Consider the following 12,972-nt stretch of genomic DNA (forward strand, 5'->3'; position numbering starts at 1 on the left):
AAAGAAGTGAAGTGAGGTGAGGTGAGGTGACTATGAGAATAGGGCCCCTAATCAAGCAAATGGAACAACATTTGGCAAGTGAAGGTTTTTGGAGGCAAGAATTTTTTCTATGGTGAATTGGGACCCCTTCCCTCAGGAGGGGGGCTCCTATACAAATGAAATACAAATTTTCTCATAATTCGAGAAGTAATCAATCAAATGGAACCATATTTGGCATGTGGGTGTTTTTGGAGGCAAGAATTTTTTCTATGATGAACTAGGATCCCTTGCCTTTTTAGGAGGGGGGACTCCCATACAAATGAAATACAAATTTCCTCATAACTCCAGAACTAATCAAGCAAATGGAACCAAATTTGGCATGTGGGTGGTTTTGGAGGCTGGAATTTTTTTATGATGGTTTGAGACCCCAACCGTTGGGGGATAAGGACTCTCATACAAATAAAACAAAAATTTCTGCGTAACTCAAAAACTAATCGGGCTCGAGAAATTTTAGACTCTTTCATAAAACATTAGTCAATAACAAGACCACCAGAAACTATCAATAGTAACATTAGATGATTCAGGACGAGACGGACTCCCCAACAAACATTTTTGTTGATTAGTAGCTTATTCAACCGTTGTATAGCTAGTTACCGGGTTATTAGCGCTTGATAAGCTGTTATACGACAAAAATGTTTGTTGGGTCAGGCCGCGAGTGTTACCGGCGACCTGTCGTCGAAAGCGCCGGCCCCTGAGGGGGGGGGGGGGGGGGCAGCCTCCCGTAAAGATCACCTCTTTCTAGGTTTATTCATTTTCCTAGATCTACTGACCTCTATTACTTTCCTTCAGTTGGGTCACCCCTGCGAAATGGTACTTTCTACGAAAAGATTTTCCGTGAAATGGTACATCCCGCTAAGGTTTTTCGCGAAATGGTAATGGTAAACTCTATATTCCGCGTTATGGTCAACCGAAAATTGGTGTTCTGCAAAATGGTATTCGCATCTTCTGCATAGAGTTTTCGGTAATCATTCGGAAGTAGCAACGATACATCAATAATGAACAAGGTAAAGCGCAGTAGTCCCGCATTACTACTTTGCGGTACTCCTGGAATAATCGTAAACTGTGCTGAAAGCTGCAATCCAATTTTCACATAAAGTGTGCGGTTTATCAGGTAAGACCGGAACTAGCTATTCCACAAGGGTAGGCGAGATTTATAGTTTTTTTTAGCTTTGCTAAAAGATTTGCGTGATCAACTCAGTCAAAAACCGCTTTCAGATCGGTATTTACCGCATCAATTTGAGTACCAGTTCATGCTCAGCAAGCATGTTGAGGAGAAGTGCACCTAATTCGTATTTGATGATCTGTAATTCTAAACATCACGTTTATCACCTTTTTTGAGTTCAGGAAACATAACGGAAAGCTTCCAACTGGTGGATACGCACTACTGGAGTGATAAATTAAGGAGAGACCTTACTCTAGATGGTCGAGAAATTATGAATTTTCGTAATATTTTTTTTTTATATAATTAAGGTTAAGGGTTATTAGTTAGATGTATTGTATATTTTGGATGCAAGAATAGTGATTATTATGCTGTTGGGAGCTGCGCGTGGGGATACCTAAGGAACTTTTTTGTTGCATAATAGTAGTTGTGGGCACAATTCCGCTAATCCGCTAACAGCTAATTAGCTCAGCTAACATTTTGGTTGGCGGTTAGCGTTTTCGCTAATTTTTAATACCGTTAGCGTTTTTGTTAGCTTCCGCTAAATTTATGTGCCGCTAAATAAATCGCTAACTTTTTTTAGCAAGAGAAAAATTGTTATGAAATATGAAATTTTTCTTTTAATTTAACTAAATATTATCGCATAGATCTGGATCGAAAGATTCCAAAACTTAATAAACTTTTGTATGCGAGCACGGTTGATGGACTCATGAAATAAATTAATAATTAAAAAAGATATATTCTTAGAAAACCTCAAGAGAAACTTTCGGATTTATTTACTTCATTTACATCGCATACATTATTTTAAAAATTCATAAGTATTGAAGCATAATTTCAAAAATATTATGAAAATGAAACCATTTGATTTTTTTTAATGTGGTTTTAACCAGTGTGTCATTCACCACGCAAGAAAATGTAACCAAGTTTACACAACAATCCAGCAAAATTATTATCTGGAAAACAGTTTTTTACAAAATTTTCCGTGGAAGCGGAAAATTCCATAGCAAACTTAAATTTCCAAAATATTTTTTTGTTTCTTATTCTTGTTTTACAAATTGACCAATATGTGCTTGTAAGGGATTAAAATTTCACGATAGTGTTATTTTTTATTTCTGAGTGATGACCAAAAAGGTCGAATTCCTAAGATATTCATAGACAGCAGTCGCCTAAATTATGCGGTGAGTGATGCTATATGCCCACTACATTTTCTTAGTTTCCTGTTAGTCAATTCATTTGGTCTTTGGTAGTTAACAAGTTCATACCGGGCTCTACCTAATAATATACCCAGAATCAGTTTTGTTGGTCTATAGATAGCTGATGGGCGAACAGCATCACGCATCGCCTTATTCGGAGAATTCCTGTGCCACTGACAATTCATATCTCAGGAACCAAATGTGTGGTAGAGCAAACATTTTTAAATGAAAATGTAAGTAAATTTTTTTGGCAATCCAGAAAAAATATTGTTTGGAAAAATCTTTTAAAAAAATTTCCACAGAAAAAAACTATGTCCTGCCTCATGGAAATTGCCCTCGTAATTTCATTTCATCCATTTTAAATGTGGTAATGTTCTTCAAAACATTTTTTATGAATGCCTGCAATTTTTTCACGAAATTATCATGTTTTTCCAGTATATATTTTTTCTTATACCTTTGCAACGAAGATTTTCTTTTTTTCAAAAATGGTTTTTTAAAAAGTATTGCTAAATTTATGCTGCTAACAAATTTAGCGGTTAGTGGTTAGCGCTAGCTTCCGCTAAATTTTTGGTTCATTTAGCGGTTAGCGGTTATCGAAGCTAACGTTTTGGATAGCGGTTTAGCTGTTAGCGAAGCTAAAAATTCGGTTAGCGGTGCCCACCTCTGCATAATAGTTTATCAAGCGCGTGTTCCACGGGTTTCAGTTGTACAATGGTTGAATAAGCTACTCTTAAACAAAAATGTTTGTTGGGTACTCTCTAGAAAACAGTTTTTTGCTGGCGGTACGTGCTGCAAATCAACGGAGTATCGGAGAACGAATCACAATGATGATTTCGAAGCTTTAGTTCAATACCTAAATTATTACGTAGCAGTTTTAAAAAATTCGAAAAATTACAAGAATGGTAGTAATTTTTTCAAAAAAGTGACATTTTTTATTAAAAATCGTCAATTGCGAGGTCATAAAAAATGGAATAATTGAGATCATTCATCTTTACATATTGAAAAAAATCAGCCAAATTGGTTCACTGGATTCTGAGATACACGTATCGCCAACTGAAAAACATGGTTTCGAGAAAAACGCATAGTTCCGTACAGTGATGCACTTTTATTGATGTGACCCAACAGTTTTTGCTATAACTTTTCAACCAGATTAGATATCAAAAAATCTTTTTGCCGCGACATTTCTGAAGGGGAAAGCCTCTTGAAAATGCAAAAAAATAAAATTCGATTTTTTAGAATTTCCATAGTAGGGTCCCCCCTTAAATATGTATATATCGGTTTGTTTTGGCATGTATGATGTAATATCGACCAACCAACCAAATTAAGTCTTTCATGTCCCCTTAAACGGAAATAAACGCCTCGAATCTACATTCCGACCGGGCTCGTTCCGATCAGAAACGTTCTATAGAGACTATTAGGAAATGAAATGAAGTAAAATAAAATCGGATCTACGGTCGAGTGATAGGTAAATATAACGCCTAAGCTAATGCAGCAAAGAGGCGCTGAAATTTTAGCTGCAAATGTCAGAAGACAGTAATCAGAATTCCACCGCCATCTGTCTTGTTGCTACAGTCGACGGTAAAATGGTCACTGTAGACGTTAGACGGTTACCAAAAAGCTGCACGGAATGGCCGCAGCTGTTTAGCCATGTTTTGGGTAGTACAACAGCATGGTAGTCAGGTTTGTTACCGTCAGAAACAAGTCAATATTGTAAGGCTGAGATGTGAAAGAATAAAATTCATTACATAAAAATATAACACTTTCCTTTTACTTGCAATAACCTTGGCATATGCATTAAAATTAATAAAGAAATCCTCGCTATGACTTGTTGGACGTTGAGTATAATCGTTCACATCTCAGCTCTACAAATATTAGACCAAAGTCCACGACCGTGCTGGTAGTATATCCGAAGTCCAGCGGTCAGAATGACGTCAGCAAGGTTTCGTTCAATCTTCAATAACTTCTATCTTGATCGGATTCTCAAGTTGCGTATAAATAAAAGCACAGTACAGGTCAGTGGATGAATAAATATTAGCAAATGTGTGCTTGTCGTGAAGGGTATTTCAGAAGCCCCGTTCTCTGTTTTCTGAATAAGTAAGTAAGTTAGTTGTTTGCAATATGTTTTGTACATTTTTATGCTTTATACTGATTGGTTAAATGAATACTGGCGTCACTACTGGTTCCTTTTGTCTTATTGATGATCGAAAAATACCATGGGCTTTACTCTCATACTCACCTCACCTAGATTTTTTAGGTACGAGCACAATTTGCGATTCTGAGTCGCCTAAGTGATTCCGCTCACCTTATTTTTCTCAAATTTTTAAAACCTTCGTGAAAATGACCATGACTTTTATATTTTTTGAAATCAAATATTTTGCAAGTTGTCCTGAATAAGCAATGGAAACACCTTTTCAAAGATGTATAAAACTCTTAATTATAAAACGTTATAATTAATTTTTACGGATTGAAAAAAAAAAAATAGTTTCAACCTTCAGCAGGCTTGCTTACACTTTTGAGCTTGAAATAGTTGTATGTATGTATGGGGATAGCCACCATCACCTCAAGGGTTTCCCATTGTATGCAAGTAGAATTACTGCAGTATCGAATTTATCTACCCAGTAACTTTCATGTCAATGCTGTTCGTGAAGGACCAAAAGGGGTTGGGTGGACTTTTGAGCTTGAAATAGTTTGTGAAAAAGTTTGGGCAGATTCTTTTTTTCAAAATTTTATGTTACGTTCATGTTGGACACTATAATCAAGCTTTTATTTCTGCCTTTTTTGACTTTCAGCATTCAACGAACGCTTCTTAGGCATCCCTTGAGACAGGGCTTCTTGATGACCCCCGGCTATCCGAAATACTATATCGGGGATAGTGTCTGCCGGTGGACTCTATACACAAGACAGCAACAAAAAATTAAGTTAACTATTCTAGATTTAGCACTACGGTGTAGGTATTTCTATTTTTCTATCACAAGACGTGCGTATATTCGTTTATTTTTCAGCTGATGAACCATGTAGAGACTACGTTGAAATTAGGGACCTGAACATGAACCGAACCCTATTTAGCAGTTGTGCCGAAAGCACACGACCAATTGAGGTGATCAGCTTGCAAGAGCGACTGGAAGTAAGAAAAACAATTTCTCTGTTCACTCGGTATAAATGATACTCATCTGTCTTATTTATTTAATTAAGGTCAATGTGCGAACTACAACCAAAGTCGCTTATCCAAAACGCGGAGTGCTGATACATTATTCAGGTAAGTTGTAGGATGTGGAGTAATTATAGATATTTTACGCTTTAGCCGAGAAACCCTAGTTTAACCATTTTAACGCGTAATGCTATAATTAGCATTAGCATATGAGATTATACATAGCGCAGATAACTAAGAAGTCGCATTATATACCTGGTTACGTCCTTGTAACCGCAGGGGAAGTGAATAAGACAGGGGTGAAATTGTCAGAATTTTGCGAACTAAACATCCATGGATGGCGGCAATTTGGCGCCTCGATTCTGCATTCCGATCGGGCTCGTTCCGATCAGAAACGTCCCGATCGACGTGTGTTATAGCATACGATGTATTCCGATCAAAGCGGAATTTCTGATCGATTCCGGCTCAGAGAAAGAATTTTTTAATATCTGATCGCGTTGAAAACTTACGGCAAATATTGTGGAGTATAACCATTTGGTTTGTATATCTCGATTGCAACTGAGATATACGAAATCATATCTGAACGAAAAAGTTATATTTCACGCCATATAAGAACATATATGTACCAAAGTGGAGGCGATTTACGTGCGAAAGCTTTGACAATTATTTGTAATTCTATTTTGCGTAGTTTTTATAACACGCAACTAAATACTCATGAATATATGATTAAGATATAATCAAATATTGCAATCGTCTATACTGCTTTATAATTCACTGCAAAACAACTTATTGTTCACTTCGATTTGACATACTCTAATCATTATACAATTCCAATGTGAAATTGACATGAAAACGATTTAATGTGAACTTTCTATTACGATTTTGTGTTATCTGGGGTCACCTCATGGGAAGTCCACATTATAACTATAATTCACATGGTAGAGGATATCTTGTTAGTATAGGCAAGCCTATTGTAAGCAAACTTTTTGACGTAGGACTACGTCTTTGTTTACTATACTGGGACTGGGTAGCACTTTGTGAAAACGAAAATAGAAGTGTAACGTTTGAATGCAAGATTTCAAATGCTAATAACTACTAAACTACTGAACGAAATTGAACAATGTATGTGTTGATATGTCGTTGGATAGATAAAATGACCAGCAATTTTATGGGGGGATATGAGAGCAATTTTAAGAAGGGCGTAAGAGGGGAGGCTCCTATACAAATGAAACACGAATTTCCTCAAAACTCGAGAATCTATCAAGCAAATTGAACCAAATTTGGCATGTGGGGGTTTCAGTAGGCAAGAATTTTTATATGGTGAATTGAGATCCCTCTCTTTTTTAGGAGGGGGGCTCCCATACAAATAATATACAAATTTCCTCATAACTCGAGAACTAATCAAGCAAGAGGAACCAAATTTCCCAAGCAGCAATGTGAGTTTTATTGTACTCTTATGGTGGTCTTCAAGACCAATTTTGGTCTTAAATGCCATCATAAGAGTGTAATAAAACCCAAATTGTTACTTGGGTTGGCATGTGGAGGTTTTTGGAGGTAAGAATTTTTACTATGGTGTACTGAAACCCGGTCTCGCGATCCGCAGGTCCGTCTTCGCTGGAACGGTCGGTGCTTAGATATCGCAAAAGGAGTTTTCTTTGTATCTTGTAGATACATGCCCAGGTAACCAATAAGCATTAGTATAAGCAGTAAACCAATCGTTTATTAGCATCCATGGCGTTTTATACAGCAGGTTGCTGTTTATCAGCATTTTGATTGCATAACTGTTGTGAATTGGCATCCACAATTCTATTTAAATTCTTTTTGTCGGTAACTAGCTGCAAATAAGCATTGCCAGCACTATAAGAGGGCTAGCAGTAAAGTTGCCGCATATTTTGCCAAAACAGCATTTAGGTAGCATTTAAGTCAAATTAAATGCTTATTGGCTTGCATTTAAATTGCATCGGAAATGCTTATTGGTTACCTGGGTGCAACGCGCCTTTCCGATATCCATATTCGCACCACATTCACTGCAAGTGCAGGTTCGATCAAGACCGATGGCTAGTTTTTCTTAAATCTGAAGCTTCGTGGCATCTTGACCGGTTCATTTGGAGCGAATCAGAATTAAAACAACACTTTGCTCTTTATCAACGTTTTGACGTTTGCCTACATGCGCATGGGCTACTTGATCGACGAACGTTTGGTGGCAGTGCAAGTAATAGTACATGCTTCTCATGGCGCATTTTACGTTGGCTGTTGAATACCAAGACCAATGTTTATAGGAACAGCTGTTTACAGGTACGAAATATTGCTTATTGGTGGAGTAATGTCTTACGAAAAAAGTTATGAAACTAAGCCTGAAAATTTATTTTCCGTTTTTCATAGGATTTATGTAATTTAGAAAACTTATATGACCAACACAAGATTATAACTATTTAAAATAGAAGCGATTGGCACCTTAATTACTGTTTAAAAGTTAGTATTTCGTGAAATATAACAGCGGCATATTTTGCCCCGACTGAGCATTTTACCACCAGTTATCCTGTACGTAGTTTATCAAAATTTACTTTATAAAAGTAAAAAGTATAATGAATTAGAACACATATGGGCAAAAATAGAAAGATCTCACCAGCAGGCCAAAGTTTTCACTATGCAGTAGGAGGTTCTTAATGAACTCAAACGAAACAAACAAATAATTAAAATAATACTACCTGCTCTCCTGCTAACAAGACCGTGTGTTTCAGCCGTACGCCCAAAATCACGGTTTTATGATCAGGCAGGCGGGAACCAGGCAGCATCACACCTCCTAGCTTAGCTACTGAATAGAGTGTTATCAAGTATGGTCACGTGGTGGCTCTAAGTAGGAACTTGCGATGGTCAGAGCTATGTTAGACGCTTTGTTATGTTGCCTTCCCGACATTACATATCCGATAGTTTAATGCGGAATGCTTTTGAAGCATAAAATATTTTACAAGCGGTCTATAAAGAAGATCAAGTTTATAGAAAGTTCAAAAGCGCATTATAAGTCAAACATCCGAAATCAAAGCCTTTTAAGCTACCTGTGGCTTTTGTGGTTATATTATAGTTGTTTTGTTGTGTATTTTAAGCTACAGCAAACCTCAGAATAAAGCAGTGAGTATGAGTAGCACGTGGTACTACAGTATAATCAATATATATAGAATGCCAGTGTCGCTGGTGTTTCATGGATATTTTGGTGGCAAACATGTTGCTGGTTCGTGTCGTGGATACGGGAACTACATTGTCAAATTGCCCAATAGAAAATTTTCCTGCCGACGAAATACCCCAAAACGACCAAATCGGGTGATTTATCCTACGTGATTTACGGAAAAGCAGAAGGACTTTTTTATTGGGTTGCCTTTTTAGTTTGACAATCAGATTCCCGTTTCGAATCGATCACTCACACATATGCGCATACAGTGTAAATACGTAATTTTCAAATGTGTGATGTTTACCACGAGCACTGCAGCGACACTGGCATTCTATATATATTGATTCTACTGGTAGGGGAACTGTGTGTAAAATGAACAGGGGAGGTAAAATGAACAGGCAGCCAAATTCCCAGTAAACCGATTGAAATCTGTTCCAGATCAATAAATATCTTCTCCTAGAAGTATTTCAAGCTGTTTGAGACAATATGTGGTGATCATAAGCTTTCCAATGTGAAAAAAATGGAAAAAGTAAAAAATATTTGCAGAAATCTGATGCCGATGGTAATTTCCACTATTAGTACTATTAGCTATTTTGGTGAAACAAATTAAATTTCGACTATTGGTATCATTTAGTGTTGTTTGCTTATCACTATCCTGCGGATCTGTCGAAAATTCCAAATATTTTTATCAACTGTTTGTTTATAATAAACACTTGAAAACAATTGGTGTTTTGGGGGTAAAATGAACACTTCACTATGGGGGCAAAATGAACAGTGTGTATCATGATGTTTTACTTTCCATTTATCAGCAGCTACGAAATAATTGCAATTCAAGCAACAAAAATGACCGAGTCTCTCGAAAAATGACGGAAAATGACCGAGTGCTGGAAAATCCTGCGAGCTAAAAGTCAAGCATTGTATGAACGTGGTGAAGATACATTATGTTAACTTTGTGAAGTCCCATTTTAATTCCAACACCCTGTTGAACACCTACGGCTTATGTAGAACAACGATCATGTAAAATAATGTTTAATTTATCCAAACTGCATGTTAACTTTAGTTTTCTATGACATGTTCATTTTGCCCTCACTGCATGTTCATTTTACCCACATGAAAAAAATCAGGCTCGAATGTGACGCTTTCGAAAAAAAGGAATTTTTCATGACAAATAGTCCTTTTTTAAACATCTTTATATATTGTTACGTGGAATATGAATCCAGCTTTCAATTCATATAGTGCGATCAGCATTTGGTTGGTTCCTGGAGGAGAAAATGGCGAAATTGCTAAGGGTGTTCATTTTCCCCCCAGTTCCCCTACTACATTCAATTCAATCATTCAGTCAATCCAATCCATTTTCGAAGTTTGGCTAGTGCATGTCTTTGTCACAAATTGATTCGAGTCGGTATAAGGCAGCTAGAAAATTGCGGTTATAGTCGAAGTCCGATGCTCCTATCCTCAGATATCACTCAATGTTGACTCCGAAAATTAAAATAGGGGAGAGTAGTCTACAATGAGACAGCAGGAACAGTGGGCAAAGTAAATTTTGTTTCTATCACTTTCACTTGATTTTCAACAACAAACCGCACATTCAATCTAAATTAAATTTACTACATTGTATCATATAGGATAGGAAATTCTTCTACGCATCCACACCAACTATTGAAAACTATTGATTTTTAAGTGCGCACTATGTCAGATATGCTGATTTGCTGCTTATGTTAATGCTTATTGGTTACGTGGGATGGGTAGTTTAATATACAAATTTGCAATTTTTCCTCACAGTATTGTAGAAAACAACTCCCCTCGTTGCTTAGCTAGAAAGCGGATAGCAATATTCGCCGTGATTGTACAACATATTGCCGAATACCATTTCGCGAAAAATCTTACGCGGAATGTATCATTTTACAGAAAATTTTTTCGTGGAAAGTACCATTTCGCAGGGGTGATCCTCTCCTTACTCGCTGTCGCTCGTTCGGACCCAACTGAAGGAAAGTGATAGAGGTCAGTAGACCTAGGAAAACAACCGGCAACATTCGCGACCGTCTCACCCTGAACTGTCGCTCGTTCGGACCCAACTGAAGGAAAGTAATAGAAGTCAGTAGACCTAGGAAAACAAACGACAACACACGTGGCCGTCTGGTGCAGAACCTTCCAGGTATTTCGGAGTTATGGGGGATAACGATATGAGGAAATTTGTATTTCATTTGTATGAGCGCCCACCCTCCTAAACAGGGGAGGGGTCCAAATTGAGCATAGAAAAAACTCTTGCCTCCGAAAATCCCCACCTGCAAAATTTGGTTCCATTTGCTTGATTAGTTATGTGGAAATTTGTTTTTCATTTGTATGGGAACTCATAATTCACCAGCGGTCACAATTCACTATAGAAAAAATTTCTGCTCCCTAAAAGCCCCACATTCCAAATTTAGTTCCATTTGCTTGATTAGTTTCCAAGTTATGAGGAAATTTGTATTTCATTTGCATGAGAGTCCCCTCCTAAACAACGGAAGGGTCCTAATTCATAAAAAAAATCTTGCCTCCTAAGACCCCCACATGCCAAATTTGGTTCCATCTGCTTGCTTAGTTCTCGAGATAAGAGGAAATTTGTATTTGTAGCCCCCCCCCCCTCTTAAAGGGGAGAGGGGTCATAATTCCCTTTCTAAAGAGGAGAGGGGATTATTACAAATTGCGTATCAAAATAAGCGTAAAAGACTGCAAAACGAAATTTGATTAAAAAAATGATTTTTTCAAAATTTTCAATCGTTTATGTCCGCTTAAGCACTGGTGTCAGTCATTATCATTATATACGATCGAAAATCAACTTGGGCGCAATTTATTAAGCTATATAGTTACAATTCCGAATTCATTAAGAGTTATTTACGATTAAACATTAATCATTGCTGCTTGAAGAAATTATTCAACATGAAATTTCGCCTTTTTAGGTGTTTTTAGGCCACCCATTTCAAAACTTACTTGATCGGTGGAAGCGGTTTATCCGGGTGATTTGGATTTGTTTTATCATTCAATTCGAATACTAGAATTACATATTAACTTGAACAATATGTAAATGAAATAATTAAACTATTTATGTAGGTTAAGAAGTGCAAAAGCGTATCGAGTTAGACCATAGTTCTTCCGACTTTTCTTTAGAGTTTTGCATCACAGCGGAAAATTTGACAGAAATTGTATTCCAGCTAATATTTTTCTGAATTTCTGAGAAAGTTTGCCGACATTCATAACCAATTGGTTGTTCGACGATGCTTGGTGCAAAAATTATTAACTTTGAGCAAAGTTTCAATAAATCATAAAATTTTGCTGAAAAAACACCCAGGACCTAGGAGAATTTTTAAAAATTATTGATATCTTTTTCCGAAAAAAAAACTCTACCATAAGTGATATTCAAATATTTATCATAATGAGAAGTGAATGTTTGCTAATAATTTTTACGATAATTTTTACAACAAATATAAATATTACCTTCCTAAATGCATGTGTTACTATAGTTTCACAGAACTAAGCTAGCCGGTTAATGAAATTTCAACCCTTGTAATTATGTCGCCTGTCTGTAGTCTGTGATATGTCACTAAATTGCCATCTGCAGCTTACAATGCTTCATTCTCTTGCTTTGTTTCTCACAACTATCCTTTTCTAGCGCTCGGCTGTGAGCTGCCGACACCGACACCGCCGCACATGACGCTGGTCCGTCGAAGCGAGCGTCGCGTGAAGTACGTTTGTGATCCTTTGTACGTGTTCCCTGACACAGCTGAATCCAGTCGCGAGCTAGTCTGCACCAGCAAACACACGTGGAATCGACCGTTGCCAGCCTGCGTAGGTAAGTCATCGAACTTCTAGAACCAGCAGTAGATGGGGAGATGAGCTATATTTGGTGGGTGGTAAAACGTAATTTTGACACCAACTAGGTACATGCATTTACGTATCAAGTTCATAGTAACGCGTTTGACAATCGGTTTTGCTGGTGTTATTACGTTCGCAATACTTTCGAGTGCAAAACGTTATCATCAGTGCACTTATTTATCAACAACCATCAATCATTTTACATGCTCTTGAAGTCAAATATGTTGAATAATCTCGAGGTTTATCAGCAAAGTAAAATGTATTAGTACGTATCGAGAAAAGTAATAGCAATTATTTATTAAGCCAAGCAATGGTGATGCTGTAATAGGGGCGAAAACGTTCCATTTTATGCAGCGTGCTTGTCTCCTGTGACTGTGAGTGCAATCTGTTCCCATCGTTTTCAGCATCGGTTAGA

At 37.1% G+C, this 12,972-nt stretch overlaps 1 protein-coding gene across 1 annotated transcript in view; it reads left to right on the top strand.

The window, feature by feature from the left end:
* LOC128740407 (uncharacterized) overlaps window positions 1-12,972 on the top strand; it is a 139,976-nt gene that overhangs the window by 121,867 nt on the left and 5,137 nt on the right. Inside the window, exons 8-11 of the mRNA XM_053835947.1 lie at window positions 5,181-5,338; window positions 5,394-5,515; window positions 5,584-5,647; window positions 12,355-12,534. Coding sequence (XP_053691922.1) covers window positions 5,181-5,338; window positions 5,394-5,515; window positions 5,584-5,647; window positions 12,355-12,534 — 524 coding nt within the window. The remainder of the gene's footprint in view (window positions 1-5,180; window positions 5,339-5,393; window positions 5,516-5,583; window positions 5,648-12,354; window positions 12,535-12,972) is intronic.

Source organism: Sabethes cyaneus, chromosome 3 (genome assembly GCF_943734655.1).
Source record: "Sabethes cyaneus chromosome 3, idSabCyanKW18_F2, whole genome shotgun sequence".
NCBI classification, from domain to species: domain Eukaryota; kingdom Metazoa; phylum Arthropoda; class Insecta; order Diptera; family Culicidae; genus Sabethes; species Sabethes cyaneus.